At 37.3% G+C, this 19,685-nt stretch overlaps 4 protein-coding genes across 5 annotated transcripts; 2 read left to right on the top strand and 2 right to left on the bottom strand.

Annotated features, from left to right (window-relative positions):
* Positions 1–1,052: 1,052 nt before the first annotated feature.
* On the bottom strand, positions 1,053–2,620 carry LOC114523114 (methylthioribose-1-phosphate isomerase-like). Of its 2 annotated transcripts, none has more exons than XM_028543956.1 (3): positions 2,424–2,620; positions 1,623–2,307; positions 1,053–1,425 (listed from the first exon to the last, which is right to left on the bottom strand). In XM_028543956.1, the coding sequence occupies exons 1-3, from the start codon at positions 2,553–2,555 to the stop codon at positions 1,148–1,150; spliced, it is 1,095 nt and encodes a 364-aa protein (XP_028399757.1). In that variant the 5' UTR covers positions 2,556–2,620; the 3' UTR covers positions 1,053–1,147. The 2 variants fall into 2 exon arrangements, with proteins under 2 accessions (XP_028399757.1, XP_028399758.1); XM_028543957.1 differs by having other exon boundaries at positions 1,647–2,307.
* A 226-nt stretch (positions 2,621–2,846) lies between these two features.
* Positions 2,847–8,561, bottom strand: LOC114523182. The gene is made up of 9 exons (XM_028544045.1): positions 6,317–8,561; positions 5,970–6,241; positions 5,308–5,838; positions 5,067–5,088; positions 4,808–4,959; positions 4,366–4,471; positions 4,182–4,291; positions 3,782–4,034; positions 2,847–3,156 (listed from the first exon to the last, which is right to left on the bottom strand). The coding sequence occupies exons 1-9, from the start codon at positions 8,469–8,471 to the stop codon at positions 2,978–2,980; spliced, it is 3,780 nt and encodes a 1,259-aa protein (XP_028399846.1). The 5' UTR covers positions 8,472–8,561; the 3' UTR covers positions 2,847–2,977.
* Positions 8,562–8,685: 124 nt separating this feature from the next.
* On the top strand, positions 8,686–12,620 carry LOC114523263 (nucleolar and coiled-body phosphoprotein 1-like). The gene is made up of 10 exons (XM_028544130.1): positions 8,686–8,789; positions 9,356–9,417; positions 9,505–9,563; positions 9,673–11,209; positions 11,395–11,428; positions 11,544–11,571; positions 11,691–11,743; positions 11,822–11,908; positions 12,086–12,143; positions 12,404–12,620. The coding sequence occupies exons 1-10, from the start codon at positions 8,688–8,690 to the stop codon at positions 12,502–12,504; spliced, it is 2,121 nt and encodes a 706-aa protein (XP_028399931.1). The 5' UTR covers positions 8,686–8,687; the 3' UTR covers positions 12,505–12,620.
* Positions 12,621–16,389: 3,769 nt separating this feature from the next.
* On the top strand, positions 16,390–19,652 carry LOC114523027 (very-long-chain 3-oxoacyl-CoA reductase-like). Its single transcript, XM_028543831.1, has 11 exons — positions 16,390–16,626; positions 16,921–16,967; positions 17,055–17,130; positions 17,227–17,337; positions 17,528–17,586; positions 17,969–18,013; positions 18,093–18,127; positions 18,263–18,344; positions 18,457–18,522; positions 19,022–19,171; positions 19,434–19,652. Exons 1-11 carry the CDS (start codon positions 16,482–16,484, stop codon positions 19,545–19,547), a joined length of 930 nt encoding a protein of 309 aa, XP_028399632.1. The 5' UTR covers positions 16,390–16,481; the 3' UTR covers positions 19,548–19,652.
* Positions 19,653–19,685: the final 33 nt, after the last annotated feature.

The following is a 19,685-nucleotide window of genomic DNA, read 5'->3' as shown; positions in this document are numbered from 1 at the left end:
AGTGCGAATTAGAGCGTGAATAAATTACCGCGGAGAGAAACTTATTATGTAATCCCACGTTGTTCAGGAATGGAGATATTTCTTTCAGGCAGTTTAGATACAAACCACGAAAGATTTAATGTAGAAAACTGTCTGTTTGGAATATCTTTTTAGGTTTCAGGTAGTTCAGACACAAACCACGACAGCTTATTGTAGAATACTACCTACACTGGGCCACCACGTTTGAGATATCTTTTTCAGGTAGTTCAGACACAAACCACGACACCTTATTGTAGAATACTACCTACACTGGACCACCACGTTTGAGATATCTTTTTCAGGTAGTTCAGACACAAACCACGACACCTTATTGTAGAATACTACCTACACTGGACCACCACGTTTGAGATATCTTTTTCAGGTTAGTTCAGACACAAACCACGACAACTTATGTAGAATACTACCTACACTGGGCCACCACGTTTGAGATATCTTTTCAGGTAGTTCAGACACAAACCACGACACCTTATTGTAGAATACTACCTACACTGGACCACCACGTTTGAGATATCTTTCTCAGGTAGTTCAGACACAAACCACGACACCTTATTGTAGAATATATACTACCTACACAGACTACACTGGACCACCACGTTTGAGATATCTTTTTCAGGTAGAAAACTCCTCATGGATCCATATAAGATAGTGTCATTTTTCGCAACATTTGATGACATCATTCGGGCATTGTCAGGAAAGGATGGAATTACATATGCTCAAGATATCATAAATACGTGCGTAATATCACACGCCTATCATCCAATTCCCCTGGGCGATACCATTACTTCTTAAGTGTGTATATTGGATGGTCTGTTATTACGGAGGGCCGGTGCCTGCTTTAGGCATTTCACCGTTGCCTAGTTTGCTAAAATATAAAACAGCTCGCAGTGGAGAGAGGTCAAAGGTTTAACCCCCAGAATTATAGCGTGTAATATAATCTTTCGTAAACCAAAATACAAGGCTCAAGAAACAAACAAAAAATATTATTTATTTAATTAATTTCAATATATGACTCGTTTTCGTTTTGCAAGTTACAATTGTTCATCTAATAAAAGCAGTTTTTCTCTTTTGTTGAAGATTTTTGCAAGAGTTCAACCATTTAACGATTCCATCAACCATTTGACAAGTTCTTTTTAATCTTTCCTTGTAATTCTGAAGGTTTAAACACACCAAATTCTGTCACAATGCCACCTGTTATAAGATCAGCAGGAGTCACATCAAACGCAGGGTTCCAGCAGTCGATACCAGCGGCAGCAATAGGTTGGCCTTTTAGGTGGGTGAGTTCCTTCTGGGGTCGCTCTTCTATGATGATGTCACTGCCTGACTTGCAAGCGAGGTCGACGGAGGTGCTTGGTGCGGCTATGTAGAATGGAACTTTGTGGTACTTTGCTGAAATGAGAGATCAGAAGAGTATTTAAACTGAATTACTTCAAATAAAAATAGTTCTTCCATCAGGGATGAGAATCATTTCATACTAATCTAAACTGTTCCACATTGTGGAAATAATACATTCAAACTGGAAGCACACATCCCCAAAGAAGCCAAAGTTACATGACATTTGAGTTGATTGAAAATTTCCAATCTACCTGAAATTTTATTGCCAAATTTACCTGAAATTGCCAATTGATAGGTCCCAATTTTATTGGCTGTGTCACCATTTGCAGCAACTCTATCTGCACCAACAACAATGGCTGAGACCTTTTTCTCTTTCAAGGCAATTGACACCATTGAGTCTGCTATTAAAGTGGAGGGTATGTGATCGTGAACAAGTTCATATGCAGTCAGTCTAGAGCCCTGATTGTATGGTCTTGTTTCAGTACAATAGACATGTTCCAAAGCGCCAGTCTCGTGCAATGCTCTGACCACACCCAACGCCGTTCCATAGCCGGCTGTTGCCAGAGAACCAGTATTACAGTGAGTCATGGCAACAATCTTCTCAGCTTTAATATTAGCCATCATGTGATTGGCTCCGTGAGAGCCAATAGCCTTGTTGTCTGCAATATCCTTTGCAAGCATGCTCTCGATTTCTGCAATCAAGCAACATTTCATTTCCTCTGTAGTAGTACCTGCATATTTATCCAACTTCACGAATTTTTTGAGCTTTGCTGATGCAATTGCCATGTTAACAGCTGTCGGTCGCGCGGTAACCAAGTAGTCTAACCGAGCCACAACCCAGTCAATCAGGCTATCTTTACTATCAAAACATTTTGTTGCTAGCTCCACAGCGAGGCTCAGAGATCCAACTATAGCAATGGCAGGTGCCCCTCTAACCTAAATAGCAAAGTGCTTAGAAATTGCTTTGGGGTCTCAGCTTTGCTTGGCTGATCCCGACGTGCAAGAGCCTGTCAGACCTCGTGCAGTATAAAGCCAGTATTCATAGTTCATACCTTCATTTGTCGTATGGCTTGCCATCCATCTTCAGTATTCTTCACCGTTTCATAAATCGTTTGGTGCGGCAAAAGCAATTGATTTAAAATCTCTAAATGTCCGGGTTTGTATCTGATTGCTTCTAAACTCATTTTGAAATAAGGCTTAGAAACAAAATCAACATATATTCCACGTGTAAACGTTGCAATGTATCAAAGTATTAAAATACTCTACGCCACAGCAAGCCCAAGCAATTCCCATATAACTTCGTGACTTTTAGTAGACAAAATCCAAATAATCGATTGTTTCGATAATCAATTGATAATCGATTTCTTATAGTCCAGTATATCTGTTTAGCCCTGTATGTTCTGATTTGAAATCTATTGAGTGTAAGGTGAAAAATTCAGGCCAAATAATACATATTTATTTGTTTATTTATTGTCTCGTCTTAAAATCAGAGATTTCAAAGACACGACCGCACCACAAATACATAGAAACAAAGGTTTTAATATACAGTTCTTTTATATTATATGTATTTCAATGACCGAGGATCTTGTTAGCTCCCCGTTAGAGTTTATCTCTCTTTAAACATCCCAGGCAGGAACTCTTTGATAGCATCTGTCTGTCTGGCGTCGTTTTCTGGTCGATTTCCAACTGTTCTAACAGTGCTTGCGAGAGATGACAGCAACTGAGGCTTGTAAGACGAGAGGGAACACAAACGTTGGACACTTCGTCCTGTCACTGATGGTGAACCTTGAAGAAAAATATCTTAGAGGAAACCTAAATTAAACTAACTTTATTTATACTGGATAGCTCTATCAGTTCTAAACTGTTCTTCCTAGAGGTCTAGTAAGGATCATCTCTTATTGATCCAGTGTTACTACAAAAAGAAACCTAAATTAAACTAACTTTATTTATACTGAATAGTTCTATCAGTTCTAAACTGTTCTTCCTAGAGGTCCAGTAAGGATCATCTCTTATTGATCCAGTGTTACTACAAAAAGAAACCTAAATTAAACTAACTTTATTTATACTGAATAGTTCTATCAGTTCTAAACTGTTCTTCCTAGAGGTCCAGTAAGCATCATCTCTTATTGATCCAGTGTTATTACAGGAGGAAACCTAAACTAAACTAACTTTATTTATACTGGATTGCTCTATCAGTTCTAAACTGTTCTTCCTAGAGTGCCAGTAAGAATCATCTCTTATTGATCCAGTGTTACTAAAACAGGAAATCTAAAACAGGAAATCTAAACTAAACTAACTTTATTTATTCTGGATACTAGATGGTTCTATCATGCAGTTCTAAATTATTCTTGATTTGGATCAACAACAGCACTCCAACTCCGTTATCAAAAAACGTTGTTTTACAACTTACTGAGTGGCTGTGTTAGTAGGAGAGAAGAGCTCAATCCAGGATTAGAGCTCAATCCAGGATTAGAGCTTAATCCAGGGTTAGAGCTCAATCCAGGTTTAGAGCTCAATCCAGGTTTAGAGCTCAATCCAAAGTTAGAGCTCAATCCAGGGTTAGAGCAAAATCCAGAGTTGCCGGTGGCAGTAGTGAGATTACTGGATGGTGGTGGATTATTTCTTTCTTGTGCTTGCTTCCTTTCCGCGGTCTCAGCAACATACTGGAATAAAAAGTCGATACCTGTGTAAATCTTGAGTGAATGAACGTAAATAGTCAGAATAGTATAAGCACTCTCCACGTAAGTAATAAGTACTCTACAGTGCTTGCTCTTCGTCTTTCTCACAAATGATGTCTTCAAAGAACTTACCTTCTCTAAAATGCCTTGAGTTTCTTCAGTCAGAGCTGCATGTGAGTATTTACAATCATCATTCTTCGCACAATATCCACGCAGGTGAAAGAACATGCACGGAAATTCACCTGGAAAAAAAAAACAAATCAAAACAGCGACCAAAAAAGACCAGCAGCAATACAAGATAACAAGATACACTTACCATGCATTCGAGGGCACATTCCATACACATCATTATCACAACCATTCACAACATAATATCGACATAACTCTTTGATTTTCTCGTGCTTAAACTCACAAGTTTCGCCCTAAAACATGGAATATGTATATTATGTACTAGTAACGTATTACCCCATGGTAGAGAAAAGTACTGAGTGATTGTAGTTAGGCACGATATGGTACAGTTAGTCTAGAAATATCTACATAAGGTCCTTATGACCCGGTGAGGTATTCTATGGTTCAACAAGGAATTGGATTGTACAATATGGTAATGTATATGGTACAATAAGACACTGTATGGTGACAAAGAGTCATGTTTGGTACAATAAGATATATGGATTGTACAGCAAAAGGTTGTATATGGTTTCAACAGGGTAAACTATATTACTAGTGTATGTATGTCAATATGTTGTAAGCATGCATACTTTAGAACACTTTCCACCGCTGTAAAACAAACACAGAGGCCGTTCTTTCACGACTGGATTGTCTCTTGTTCGTTGCATATTTTTCTCTCTTTCTTTTCTTAAAAACCACTCCGTTATCTTTGCCTTCTTTTTCCTTCCTTTCCGTTTATTATCTAAACACAAACTCGATCAATTGGATAAAAAATAAACCAATCTGAAGTCACTAAACACAAACTCTTCCTGATCGTCTCAGACTTTATAGTGAAAATGCAATACTTACTTTTTCGTTTATCAGACAATTCCTGAAAAAAGTAATAAAAACTATCAGCTTTAATCGTAGAAAAATAAAATGTCGATCACACAATCAATATATATATATGAATAATCGGTAATAATTTGATGAATGACCATTTGGTTTTAATCAGGATACACAAGTGTTTTTCAGAGTGCCTAGTTTAATCTTCAAAGCATGTGTCTATCATAATCATAATTGCTTTGGCAAATGTATTAAAATTAACAACCTGTTGTGCAACAGTGACATCAAAGGTCTCACCAGAAACCATCGACAACAAACTAGGAGGATCATCGACTTCTTTTTCAATAACAACTTTTGGTTCTTGTTTTCCTGGGTACGATTTTCTGCGTTTACCATCACGGGAACCGCTTGATGTATGGCTCTTTTCATGGCTTGTTTTACGTTTACATTCGCCGACCTCAGCTTCTCTATGTGGTGTTCTAGATCTTCCCTTTTGACCGCTACTGTTTGACCTTCGTTCAGCATTACGTCCACGACCGTTTCGTGATCTACCTTCTGAAGGTCTTCGCTGTTCTTGTGATCTTTCTCGTGAAATCCTTTGTCGTTTCTGATCATCAATACTCGAATCTGGCCGTCTTCTTTGAGATCTTCGGGTTGGTTGCTCGGGGGAATTTCTCTTTCCTTGTTTGGGAAAGCTTTCTTTATAACCGTCGCGTGATAAATCCAGGTCACTTTGAGACATAGATCTTGTCACTCGTCTTTTGTAGAATTCTGGTGCATTGTTTAACATAAAATCCTGCAAGTTAAACAACAGTTGTACAGGTAGTCTAAATTTGACTTTTGAGTATCAATACAGTTTAGCAAGGAATGCATGAAACTTATCTCGGAGTCATAATTTCATAATTTATGATTTTGCTTTCTCTTTACCCCTGTTTCTACTGTGAATTTCCCATCATCTTCTTTTCCTTTTCTTTCATCCACTTCTGGATCTTTCGTTGCACCTGCATTCCCCTTCACTTCAAAACCTTTCCCTTTATTGGCGTTCATATCATTGTCTTCATGTGTGCACTTTGTAGCCAGGGTTTGTTGTTGGTTTTGTGATATTGTTGGCACAAATTCTCTTTTAGTATAAGACGGTTTATTATTTTTACCAGGCTGACTGGAACTATTTTCTTGTGGAGTACCAGTAAAACTTGCGGCTAAAATTAGTCGATATAAAATAATTAATACACATAAAATTGTTTTAAATGACTACATAAGTATAACTTGCTTACTTTGCTTTTTATTTTCAATATTATCTTCACTTTTTTTTTCATTCAACTTTCTTATCCAATCAAACGAAGATATTGTTTGTTCATCACAGTCACTGGACTCACTCGTCGTAAAACTTAAATATCTCATTCTTCTTGTTATTCTTGGTGTGGGTAATATTTTTTTTATTGCATCACTTTCACAGTCTATATCTATTACAAGATCACCAGATACAGAACTATTCTCTGCATTAATTCCACCTTCAGTTCTATCACAGTCTTCTTGAGAAAGACTTGAGTTTATGTCTTGCTCACATCCAGTTTTTTTGTTTAGGTTATCAGAAAAATCAAGATTTCCATCAGCTTGACTAGTTTCAGTTTCATGCAGAGTTTTGTTAACCAGACCATCATCGTTACCAGACAATTTCACCTGGCTAATGGGTAGAACATTCTGATCAATTTCGTGGTTTTGAGAAGCAGGAATGTGTTGCAAAGGGTCTGGTTTACTATCTTGTTCAGCAGTCACCACACTATGAGAAGTAATTACAGTCATGGGGTCTGGTTTGAGTTCAATGTCACACTTTCTTTCAATACTTGGTTTAGCACTAACAATAATGTCAGAGGTAAGGGATGTGGGGCTTTGTTCACTGTCTGTTATACCCTGTTTTTCAATGCCTACTTTGGCTAAACCAGCTACTTCGCAGCTAGATGTAACCCTGGAAGTGATATCTTCACATTCTAAAATACCTATAGAAGGTTTATCAGTTTTCACTGTATCAATGTCTGATTCCACGCTGGGGTGAAATGTATCCCCTCCTGGACTGTTGGAATTCCCACTAACAATCTCATTATTTAATACTCTGGGATAACTTTCTGAATGATTTGCAATGCTGTCTTTATCAGTTGCGGGATCTGGTGTTATGTGAATTTCTGAATCATCTTTACTATCATTCCTAGCCTTGTTGAGGAGCTTTGCCTGACCATCATTTTTACTATAATCCTTTTGAATTTCACCATCTGTTGTTAGATTATCATCCTTTTCATAATCACTACCAGGATTGGCATTAGTTTTAGTTGTAATAGCAGGGAGATTTTTACAGCCTGATACAGTTGAAATTAATTGATTTGTGTTCAGTTCAGATGGCTCAAGTCTGCTGCTTTCTCTGTCAATATTAGAGTTCAGCTCTGTCGTGCTTACCATGATGGTAGCTAGTTGAGCTTTGCTTTGTTGAGCATCAAATGGACCACTTCCTAAGCATACAACATTAGATTTTGAAGCTTTTTCGCTACCCGGGAAACTAATCAATTGATCATCCAAATCATTATTATCAGTCAGTGTCAGAGGTGGCTTTCCCCCAGTCTTGTTTGGAATTGCTTGAGGCGTGTATGTGTTTGCAGCCTTTCCCCCTTTACTGTCGGTTATTTTTTTCGCTCTAGCATTCTGATTTGCAGCTTTTGACAACATAGATCTCTTTACTGTCACAGTATTTGTCTCCTGTGAACTCTGGGTTCTCGCCAGAATATCGTCCAGAATATTTCCGAAACCGTCCTCTTTATCATTGTTTGCAACTGGTCCACTTTCCCCCCTGGGTAGTCCTTCAGGCGGCTTACCCTCAGGAGGGTGACGAGCATTGATTGGCAGAGATACCAGTATGCCTCCCTTCATAACTTTTCTAACCTTTGGTATTGTTTGTGCAGGTGAGGAAACCTTTGGCTCAGTTGAAATTAGGTTGTTTGGGGAGGCGGTTGGTTTAGTCGAATTATCTTGAACAACAACTGGTTGCTGGTTTGTAAATAGATTGAATGTTTTAGATTGTTCTTGTAGAGATGGTACAGTCCTCTGATATTGTTGTTTTCCCATTATCTGCTGACCTTGTTGCATAAAAAATCGAAACTTATCAATCATTTCCTTGTTTTGTTGCTGTTTTTGTAGCGTTTCTTGGTGTTTCTTGGCGCTAAGCGTTGCAATTGCATTCATAAAGCTTTGAAAGCTAGCACGATCGCTCCAACGAGACAACACCGATCCATTTATTTCCTCAGCTACCTTGATCCTATCCAAGCCAGCCTTGGAGAGCTTCTTAACTTTCTCTCCTGAGCATTTATCTTCAATATCAGAAGGATTTTCCGCAATCAAAGCCGGTGGATTGGCGATCGCCTCGTCTAAACTAAACTGAAACATTACTGCAGTTAATATCAGGAATTCTATCGAGATTTTCCATCACATTTTCCTAAGAATTTTGAGTATTGAAAACGATGATTTGACGATGATTTCTTTAAGGAAAACAAAAGTTTCCCCCCCCCGGATATATGCGTGAGTTATTATAAAAATATTATGTGCACCTGTAAACCAGGGGGGAGATAATTTAGAATAAACACGTGTTTTTTGGATTGCGACATGGAGGTTGTACCAAGCAGTGTTTACCCATATATTCAACAATTTTTACTTCAAAACAAGCTACAAAAGACTGCAAAATGCTTCAAGAAGGAAATTGGATCGGTAAGTAACTTAGATTTTAAATATTTTCTGTGATGAAGTCGCTATGAACGATAGAAATTTGAAAGAAATTTTAGAAATTTTTTGCTATCCTGATCCAACCACGTGTGGTATAGACGATATTTTATCAGAATTTTTATAACTATTTTAATATATTATTGCCATCAAGAGGATATTCTGGTTTTTATCAGTGCTAAGGGTGATATTGGATTTCAGAAAAAATATATTAAAAAAAGATACGTTTTAGGGGGGAGCCTGTCACTAGAACTGTTCTATATAGATGTAGTAATACAGCAAGCCTGCAGAACCCCATATACCCCAGGATTGACACCTGGACTGGTTCATCATTTCTAATTATTGGCCCCTTCATCTGAACCACCCACAACAACCACAATATTAGATCAGAATGATTATAGTGTATTGATATATTCTTCCATAATCTCGTAACTGAGTCTTGCCAATCAGGCAAACAAACCCATGTTTTAACAACAGTACATAACATACAAACCTGACTTGAAATATCAAGCCTTAAATGTAACATTGTTGATGATTTTAAATGTTTAACATAGGAAATCAAAGATTCTGAGACGAGTGATTCTACTATACTAGAGTGGTACCAAACATTTGTGAAGTAAGTTGATACCGAACCTGTGCTGTATGTGTTTCCCCGCATTTCATATTCTTGTCTGGTCCTTCAATTTTTTGTTTTCTTTGCAAGTTTGAAACAAAAAGAAAGTAAAGATGCCAGATTAAAAGTCAGTAAAAGAAAAAAAGAAGGTTTGTTTTCAGTTTTGATAAAGTGACTATGAATAATTGCTCAAAAATTATGATAACTTCCACACCGGCTAATACTTTAAATTAATTGGGTTTTTTTACATTTTTATAGTTCCTAAAGCCCCCATGGCTGCTGTGAATGTAAACAAGAAGAAAACAAACAAGATGCTAGCGAATGATTCAGTCATGGATGTTGACAATTCTTCCGAGTCGGACTCCAGTGAGAGTGATGATGACAGTGATGTTAAGAGTAAAACAACAAAAGAAAAATTAAAAAAGGATAAAGTAGTGAAGAAGAAAGAGAGCTCGTCAAGTAGTGATAGTGGTAGTTCTGATGAGGAAGAATTGGAAAGCAAGGATAAATTGGAAGCAGCTAAGAAAGTGAAAAACAAAAAAGGAAAGCAAAGAAAGAGCAGTTCTAGTAGTTCTAGTAGTTCTGAAGGAAGCAGTTCGGAATCAGAGGATGAACAAACAGTTAACAAAGCTTTGGGTAAAAAGAAGTCCGAGGCAAAGAAAACAGACAGTTCGAAGAGAGCCAACAAAAATAAGTCGAGTGAAGGTTCTAGTAGTTCAGAAGATAGCAGTACAGAGTCTGAAGATGAGGTAGCAACAGAGAAGATATCAAAGGTGCAAAAATTGAGTAAGAAGGCAGGAAAGAAAGACTTGTTTACAGCTGAAAAAGGGCAAAAGTCACAAAAGAAAGTAAAAAAGGACAGCAGCGAAGATGAGTCATCATCTGAGAGCAGCTCTGATCAAAATAAAGAACAAACAATAACAAAAGGTAAACAACTTGTCAGCAAAGTTAAACCAACAGAAAAGAAAAAGTTACCAGTGAAAGGCAAAGATAAAGAAAGCAGTTCTAGTGAAAGTGATTCATCTGAAAGCAGTTCTGATGAAGAGGAGGAATCTGAAGTGATGAAGAAGAATTTGAAACAAAGTAAGATGAGTAAGAATGATGGCACAAGTAAAATAGTGAAGAAAAAAGATTTAAAAAGTAAGGAGCAGGAATCGAGCAGTGAAACTGGATCCAATTCTGAAGAAGAAAGTGAGGAACCTGGAGATGAAAAGAAGAAAGTTGAGAAAGATGTTGGAGGGGGAAAGGTGAAAACTAAGGATAAGAAAGATCCCAGTAGTGATGAGAGTTCTGACAGTTCAGATGAAGAAACTGAGGAAGATTCATCCAGTGATGAAAGTGAGTCAGACTCCGATGAAAGCGAAGGTGTGAAAAAGGGAAAATCTAAAAGCAAAGAAAACTCTGGGCAAAAACAAAACACAAAAACGAAAGGAAAGGAAGATGCGAAGGGAAATGCTGGAGGAAAAAATAAAAAAAAAGAGTCGGAGAGTAGCGATGAATCCTCTTCTGGTAGTAGCGATGAATCCTCTTCTAGTAGCGAGAAAACAGAGGACAGTAAGAACAAGTCAAGCTTAAAGAATGGAAGCTTACATACAACTGGAATAAAGAGAAAGCGAGAGAGTTCCAGCGATGAGAGTGTTGATGAAGAAAATCACAGCAAGACAGTTGCGAAGAAGGTTAAAAAGAGCGGGAAGACGAATGAAAGTCTTGTAAATGGGAAAGATAGCTCTACCGAGTCGTCTTCTTCTGAATCAAGTGACGAATCGGATACAGATGAAAAGACGAAGGAGAAAAGGTTAGGGCGAATCTGTTTTTTGAACTTTGAATAATACCTTTAGGAATTAACCATTTTAAGAGAAATATTTACTGAGAAAATAAAGCCCTTTGTCCATATGTTGAATTTCTTGCACGTCTTCTAGGATTATCCTGACATGCAGCGAAGAAATATTCATTCGGTTTTTTATGTTTTATTTTTCCTAGCAAAAAGTTTGGAACAGATACAAGCGAAGTGTCGGTATGCATTCATTTGGATAGCTTTCCGTTTACACTTTTGTTCACTTTTTTGTTTACTTTGTTGTTTATACAATAATATAATACATTCATCGACGCAAACTATTTGTGTTTTGCAGTTCAACAACGAGAGTTTAAACAAGAAAAGTAAGTTCTGTAAACTAAACAAGGCAATGAAATCCAGGTTGTTCTGCATTTGTACTGGAAAAGTATATCATGAAACATCTTTGTATACCAAACTAAATACTTTGTATTTATCTCCATAGATACATCGACGCCCAACTCAATCCCAAAAGCGAAAAAGTCGAAAAAGGATGAAGTAAGATTCCTTACACCATTTCAACCACGACCATACAACCACTACAGTATATAACGATGATTTTTTAAATTGTTTCAGAACACAACACCGATGCCATTCCGAAGAGTCGTTTCTGAGAACGTGAGCGTTGATCTTAGACTGAAAGATAATAGTTTTGAAGCGAAGGTAACGCACAATAAAAAGAGAGTTCAGCTTGCCAGACGTTCTTGTATTTTACTCTTCCCACCCCAGTGTTCTGTCTCGTCCATAACCTTGAAATAAATCATGGTGAAGACGAATCGTAGTTTGTGAAGTGTACATAGAAATTACTTCACAATTTTCATGTTGTGGTTTTCCTTTCAGAGAGGAGCAACGGGGAGTTGGGGAGAAAAAGCAAACCGTGATTTGAAATTTGTTAAAGGTTGGTGAAATAGGTTTCCTCCTGTAGTAACACTGGATCAGTCAGAGATGATCCTTACTGGTCCTTTAGGAAGAACAGTTTACTTTAGAACTGATAGAGCTATCCAGTATAAATAAAGTTAGTTTAGTTTAGGTTTCCTCCTGTAGTAACACTGGATCAATGAGAGATGATCCTTACTGGACCTCTAGGAAAAACAGTTTATAGAACTAATAGAGCTATCCAGTACAGATAGTTATACGAATTGTTTATTTCTATTTCAGGAAAATCGTTTCGTCACGAGAAAACAAAGAAGAAACGCGGAAGTTATCGTGGTGGTCAAATTGACACGTCAGTAAACTCAATCAAGTTCGACAGCGATTAATAACAGTATCGGAGACTTTGACTCGATCGCACATGTCAGCGGGTGACGGAATGAATGATAGCTATCAATCGCTGCATTAGCCTCTGTATGAAAGGATGTCTGTGAATTCTGGGTGGGGGTGTTTTATCGACAGAAGAAAGCGCTTTGATTGAAATTTTGTTATCACTCATAAAACAAAAAGCTTTGTTGATTTAGTTTTATCAGCTAATATACATATATGTTGTGTTAGAGATTGAAAAATAAATACGGAAATCTCTTGTTCGTCTTTTGTTTTCCTCGTAGCTTGTTGAAACTTTACCATATTTATATTCCATCATTTTACGTTACCAACTGCACGTATTACAGTGAGCTATATAATTCCTGGATGAAGTGCTCCTTCTACTTCAGTAACTTCGTCCGCCATCTTGTTGAACGGACAATAGAAATATGCAAAGTATTGCCCTGAGACTGCAAAACTTTGTTGGCTAATTTATTCCGGCAAATCGGGGAAATTACATTATTTACATAAGTCTTTTAGGCTCAGTGTTCAAACGTCGTGCTTCTAATTTGCCGAAAACATTAAAAACAATAGTTAATCAATCGAGATACCTCATTATCTATTGTTGTTAATGCGTTCGGTACATGAGAAGAATGTCGTTTGAAACAGGCCTTACTGTTGTGATCGATGAATAAAGTGCATTGTTCGTTGGAATGTTCTTTGAGGTAATAAAAGGTGGTCAAATTCGAGATAAACTCATACTTTGTAGCGACGAAGAAGGAAGGATCACTCGTAGAAGTTCAGGGAAAAGTTGGAAGAATCTTGCTCAGGTACATTTTCATAGTTTGTTTAAAGAATGTGTTCACTATTGGCTTGATCGTTATACTGACTTTAGCTTTGCAAATTAATTCATCGTGATGATTTGAATAACCAGAAGACATTAGCGACTGGAGGCATATTCTTGCCGATTTTCACTGCCATATCACTTGTATATTTCGATTGAAAATGTGAAATGCAAGTGAGCTGTTAACTTGACGTTTTGCCTTATTTCATTTCAGAACGAACTACGGCGCCGAAAGATGGGAAAGGCAAAGCACAAACGCTTGCTCGCAGTGAATAATAGGTATTGTTCTATAAATATATTTGTATTTTGCATTTGTGATTTGTGACTTCAAATAAAACGTCTAACGGTAGGCGAAACTGGAATATAGTTTAATCGAACTTTTTTAAACTTTAAACCACATTTTTTAGAATGAATGGAATCGATGAATTCCCTTAGTCGAGAGATGTCGGAGCTGCCTTGGGCGACATTTATGCACGCAAATACAAAACTTAATTTGATTTCGGCGCATGAAAATATGCATGAGTAAAATTGCATGGGATTTGGCTTTTTGACTGAGATATACTGAACACTCTTCTGTTTACCTCCTTGATTTTCAACTTTTCGGATTGCAGTTTTTGCATGTGTCTGGTCGTGTCAAGCGCATGCGGAGTAAATACAAGTGATCTGGGGCCCCATCACTTGTATTTTTTCCATCTTGAACGACAATAGTCCGGATAAAAAATATCGCTCACAGAGCGCCTAAATCATAAAAATGCATGAGAAATTGTATTTCTTGAAGGAGATAATAGTCGAGTGTTTCAGTTTACTCGGGAGCATGAAAAAAATGATAAATATTTCCTACAAAACTTGCATGACATTTTGTATTCGCGTGCGCAATGCGAAGGCCTTGGACGAGTGGCGTAGGAGATGTTGGAGGTCTGTACAATCTGGTTTTGAGTGCGTGATCATTTTAAACTGAATGCTTTATATGTCAGTGACATTTCTGACTTGGAAATTAATGATATCATATTTTTGTGATGAAGGATCGTCGCAGGATCAGATGTTTGAAGGATCATCGCAAGATCAGATGATGAAGGATGGTCGCAGGATCAGATGTTTCAAGGATCGTCGCAGGATCAGATGATGAAGGATCGTCGCAGGATCAGATGATGAACGATCGTCGCAGGATCAGATGATAAAGGATCGTCGCGGGATCCAAGAATGGACGACGAGACAAGTGTACAAGTAGAAGCTGGTTGAGGTATATACTATAAGTATACTAATTAGAGTAATGCATGATTAATGTTTGTGCATGATTAATGTTTGTGCATGACTTATTCTAGGATTGATTCCTCCTGGTGGTCTAACTTAGTACATTCACACATCAAGTGACATTTCACCCTTTTCGACAATGCATGATAACAGAAAATTTCTCACAGCTCTTATGAGGGCGTTTTCGAGGTTTCTCGATGAAACATTTCTAATTTTGTCACTTGTGTGTGAACGACTTAACAGCTGCGGCAGATGCATGATGGCTTTAAAGCGTTAACTGAAATGAAAGTAAGAAAATGCAACTAGCATGGGCGACGCGCACGCAAAGAGAAAATCAAATCAAATTTCGTATTGACCTAATTTTAGCTCAATACGAAGGTAATCGCGAGTACTTATATGATTATATAAGTTCTCTGTTCAGCCTGTTAATTAAAATGCGACCGTTTCGAAGGATTGTTCGTCAGTGGCATCAAAAATTATACTTTAGTCTTTCAACATTTAAATTCGAATTATTAAATTTGAAATGAAGAAAAAATGACTGTTTGATGTTTAGACACTAACACTCTTCTGTTCCCTTTTAATTTTAATGAAATATTTAATTTTGCATGACACATGAAAGAAATAAAGTTTGTATAAAAAGGAAAATATATACCTCCTATATGACATGATATATTACACTGCATGATAACTGGACTTGTAATGGGGTTATCTTGGGGGGGAGGGTATAGTGTTGAACTGTAGGTTAATATGGTACAGTACCCTCTTGCCTGAAAAGCCAACTCTTTAAAGAAAACCTTTTGCATTTTGACACACTTACTATGTTGTTTATTTCCTTGCACGCCCCACCGTCGAGATGTTGTTGAAGAAGAACGCGACTGTTTGAAATGGAGCAGAGAAGCAAGTGAAATTCGGCCAATAATGTTTACCAAAGGTGACAAAGGTAAGGGACATCGATTAGCCATATTTGAGTAAGTTGCATGTTGAACCCGATTAGGTTTATAAAAAAAAATTAACGATGCATGGGGTACATGTCTTAAGAAGGGGTAGCCGGTTGAAGAGTGTTGTTGTCTACATCGGTTTGAGATGAAAAAGCATGCAAGTCGTGAATATGAAGAATTTCTTTCAAAAATGCCGATTTCCAAAAAAAGCATGATAATAAAATGAGCATTTAAAAAATTGAAATAATTTTTTTTGCCACTGTCGAACAAAGCGCAGTTTCATTAGAATTTAAACAGCGCGCGCACGTTAGACCACCATCAGGATGAAATGAAATGAAATTGGCGAAGCTGAAAAATTGCATGGCATGACCGCAAATTGAAACGATGAACTATAGGCAAAAATTGAACTGTCATTGCGGACGATTTCTAAATGAAAAATACCAAATTCGGACCGCCGGTCAGGTAACCTGAAATTCAGGTTATCTTTGGAGGGTTTTTCTCCGGGCACTCCGGTTTCCCTCCTTTTCGTTTGGCTTTAAAAACAGTGTCCATGTCTGGGGCCAAGCCAAAACGTGTTCGTTTATAGTGATACTGAAAAACACGTGTGTGGCTTCTGGGTTCAATTCCCAGAACACTGAGGGAGGCATTTTCTCACTAAGCCACTGCATTGCGCGTTTGAATATTAGCACATTTTTAGCAATAACAGACTACATTCCATACGTCAGAATATGGTAGTAGAGGTATTATGCAACCGACGGTAATCACCATAGGTATATCTGTGGTAACCACTACTAGTACCCGCTAAGACGTGCGCCGAGCAATCGTCGACAATTTTTGCGGCAGTGGTACCAGTCCGCTCCTGATACGAATCGGGAATCAAGGGGCGAAGGACAATTTCCAAATCATTGCACAATTTCTGCAAAATCTGAGTCAAAATCTCGCTTTTTCTCTCGATTTTCGCAAAATAATGTCGTTTGCAGACGTGACCTGTCTAATCGGTACGCTGTACGCGTGTTACTTGTCTTTTAAGCTTTTAAAGCTGGTGTTAAACGTAATTAAAACAACTCTTCTTGGAGGAAGTCTGGATTTCAGACGCTATGGCGAGTGGGCAGGTACTGTAAGTTATAATATGCTCAGTGAAGAGGATTTCCACTGTTTCCTCGTGTTTTTCTGCAATCGATGTTTTGAGCATTGAGATTTTGAATATATACTTCACAATATATTGGGTCATATAGCACTAATATATATGTATATGAATATTAACGAATTGTATTGATAACCAGCGTGAACTATTGACTGGTTGGACAAAACTCTGCTATTATAAGTATGCATTTAAGCTGGTTTTTCTTTGCAACCCAGATATTTTATTAACCCAGTTGTAATGTAATTGTTTCTATCCCCTGTAGTTGTCACAGGAAGTACTGATGGCATTGGTAAGGAATATGCTAAACAGGTGATTAACAATTAACATGGCCCTTAGTACCCTTAGAAAGTTGTTTCAGTACCGTAGTTGCATCATGAATGGTGTATTGATTTCTAGTTGGCAGCCAAAGGTCTAAACATTATTCTGATGAGTCGCAGCCAAGAAAAACTGGATGCAGTTGCTTCTGAAATTGGTTAGTTCCACTTCCGCACATGATCCTCTTTGGCAAAAAGGAGCTTTGACCTCATTATTCAGAGAAGTATAAAATGTCATTATTTTTTCTTGGTAGAGAGTGAGCATAATGTGAAAACCAAAGTAATCAAGATTGATTTCTCTGGAGGTCATGAAATTTATGAACCAATTGCCAAAGAACTTGAAGGATTTGAGATTGGTGTGTTAGGTCAGTATTCCTTCCTATTGCTGTTAAAAATGTCCACCTTGCAATTTATTGCATGATTTTGTATTTTATACTCATATATTTTATCTCAGATCTGATTATAAATACTATTGAATGGTAGCAATGTTTGTCCTGGTAAGAGAAGCACCCTTGGTGCTAAATTCAATTGTAACATGAATGTTAAATATTTTAGTTAATAATGTTGGTCTCAGTGTTCCATATCCTGAATTCTTCCATGACATTTCAGTTGAGGTTTGTTGTTTGTTTAAATATTGTTCAATTACATACAAATGAATTGCTCTTCAGAAGAGACTATAGAGCAGCCCTGATGGTCCATGGTGGCAGGCCAGTCGCCGAACAATGGTTGGTGGCATGCAAGCACCAGCTGTTAGGAATATTAGAATGTATCTTTGTTCAGTAAATGATAAAAACAAGACGATATGCTATTACCGGACTGTTACCTGGGACTCAAAAAATGCGTAATCCCCCAAATTTGAATTTGAAACCAAAAGTTACAACCCCCCTCTGGACTAGGTTAGGATCTCCGTCCCATTAAATCCATCCCTTGCTGAGAGCATTGGTATATTAATTGATATTGAATTTTAATATTTAAATCATGAATGCTGTTCCTTAGAATGTTTCTGCGCAAATCAATGTGAATGTGATGTCGACAACAATGGTGAGTTATTTGCATTCAAGCATATGCTTTACATATGCTGTTAATGCATTGAACTTTGATTGAATTTTCCTTTTTTTAGTTGACGAAACTGATCATTCCTTCTATGCTTGAGAGGTATAATCTTGTTGTGCACAGTTTTGTCCATTTTCTTGAGTGTGATTGATAGAAGAGGCTTAATTACCTGAAAAAGATATCATAAACGTAAAGGTCCATTAAAGTATTCTACAAAAATTAAATTTCTTTGTGTAGGAAAAAGGGAATTATAATAAATGTTGCATCAGCTGCTGGTGTCCTTCCTGCTCCTCTTTTCGGACCATATTCTGCAACTAAGGTGGAACAGAATTGTTTTTGACTTTTTTATACAATTATACAAATTGAAAATTTTTTAATGTTTTCATATCTGAAAAAATCCGCTTTATAAGATTCATTTTCATACTTGCTAGGCTTTCATGGACAAATTTTCTGAGTCTCTTCAAATTGAATATGCTGATAAAGGAATAATAATTCAGGTAAGGATCATCTCTTATTGATCCAGTGTTACTACAGGAGGAAACCTAAACTGAACTAACTTTATTTATACTGGATAGCTCTATCAGTTCTAAACTGTTCTTCCTAGAGGTCCAGTAAGGATCATCTCTTATTGATCCAGTGTTACCACAGGAGGAAACCTAAACTAAACTAACTTTATTTATACTGGATAGCTCTATCAGTTCTAAACTGTTCTTCCTAGAGGTCCAGTAAGGATCATCTCTTATTGATCCAGTGTTACTACAGGAGGAAACCTAAACTAAACTAACTTTATTTATACTGGATAGCTCTATCAGTTCTAAACTGTTCTTCCTAGAGGTCCAGTAAAGATCATCTCTTATTGATCCAGTGTTACTACAGGAGGGAACCTAAACTAAACTAACTTTATTATATCGGATACTATTTAATCTGAGTTGTTTTACCAAGAGATCATATAAGAATGTTTCCAACCGTATCGTTTAATGTTCCTTCTGTTTACAGAGCGTATTACCGTTTGTTGTTGCAACAAAGATGTCTGGTATCAAGAGATCGGGATTGTTCAGTCCATTTCCTGACAGCTATGTTCGCGGTGTTTTGAAGAAAGTTGGAGTCTCTAAACAGTGCCATGGATATTGGCCACACGATCTACAGGTAGTGGATTCTGTGAAGGGCAGTCAAAGCTTGGGTTCGCCCGTCTTCCCAAGTTTGAATTAGCGGCTTTTAGCGCAATGGATCAAGAAAGGTTTAGGACTATATTGCAACTAAAACACAGCAACTACTTTCCACACGACAGCTTCTGCCATCCAAAAATTCCTTTCTTCATGTCCATGTCATAAAAAATATGCGAACACATATCTCGTTTGACCCAGTCTTGAGATTCGTGCTAAATAATTCTGTTTCCTCTCCACTCCAGGGTTTTATAGGCAGTCTACTTCCATATTGGGTAACGAGTTTACTGATGATGAAAGGTCTTCTGGCGCTTCGCAATAAAGCGTTGAAAAAAAGAAAAGAGAAAAAAGAATCGTAAATGCTCAAACATTCCTATTCAAAACACTTCATTGTTAAGATTATGATACATATACTGATGATTTTAAAAAAATAATATTACATTGCAATCGTATATTGGTGCTCTAATGTCCAAATTTTAAAACCAATGAAGCATTGA

Source organism: Dendronephthya gigantea, unplaced genomic scaffold (genome assembly GCF_004324835.1).
Source record: "Dendronephthya gigantea isolate DGI-Jeju-01 unplaced genomic scaffold, DenGig_1.0 000026F, whole genome shotgun sequence".
Classification (NCBI taxonomy): Eukaryota; Metazoa; Cnidaria; class Anthozoa; order Malacalcyonacea; family Nephtheidae; genus Dendronephthya; species Dendronephthya gigantea.
Note: the sequence above shows the minus strand (reverse complement) of the source record. Positions and strands in the feature narration are given on the sequence as shown.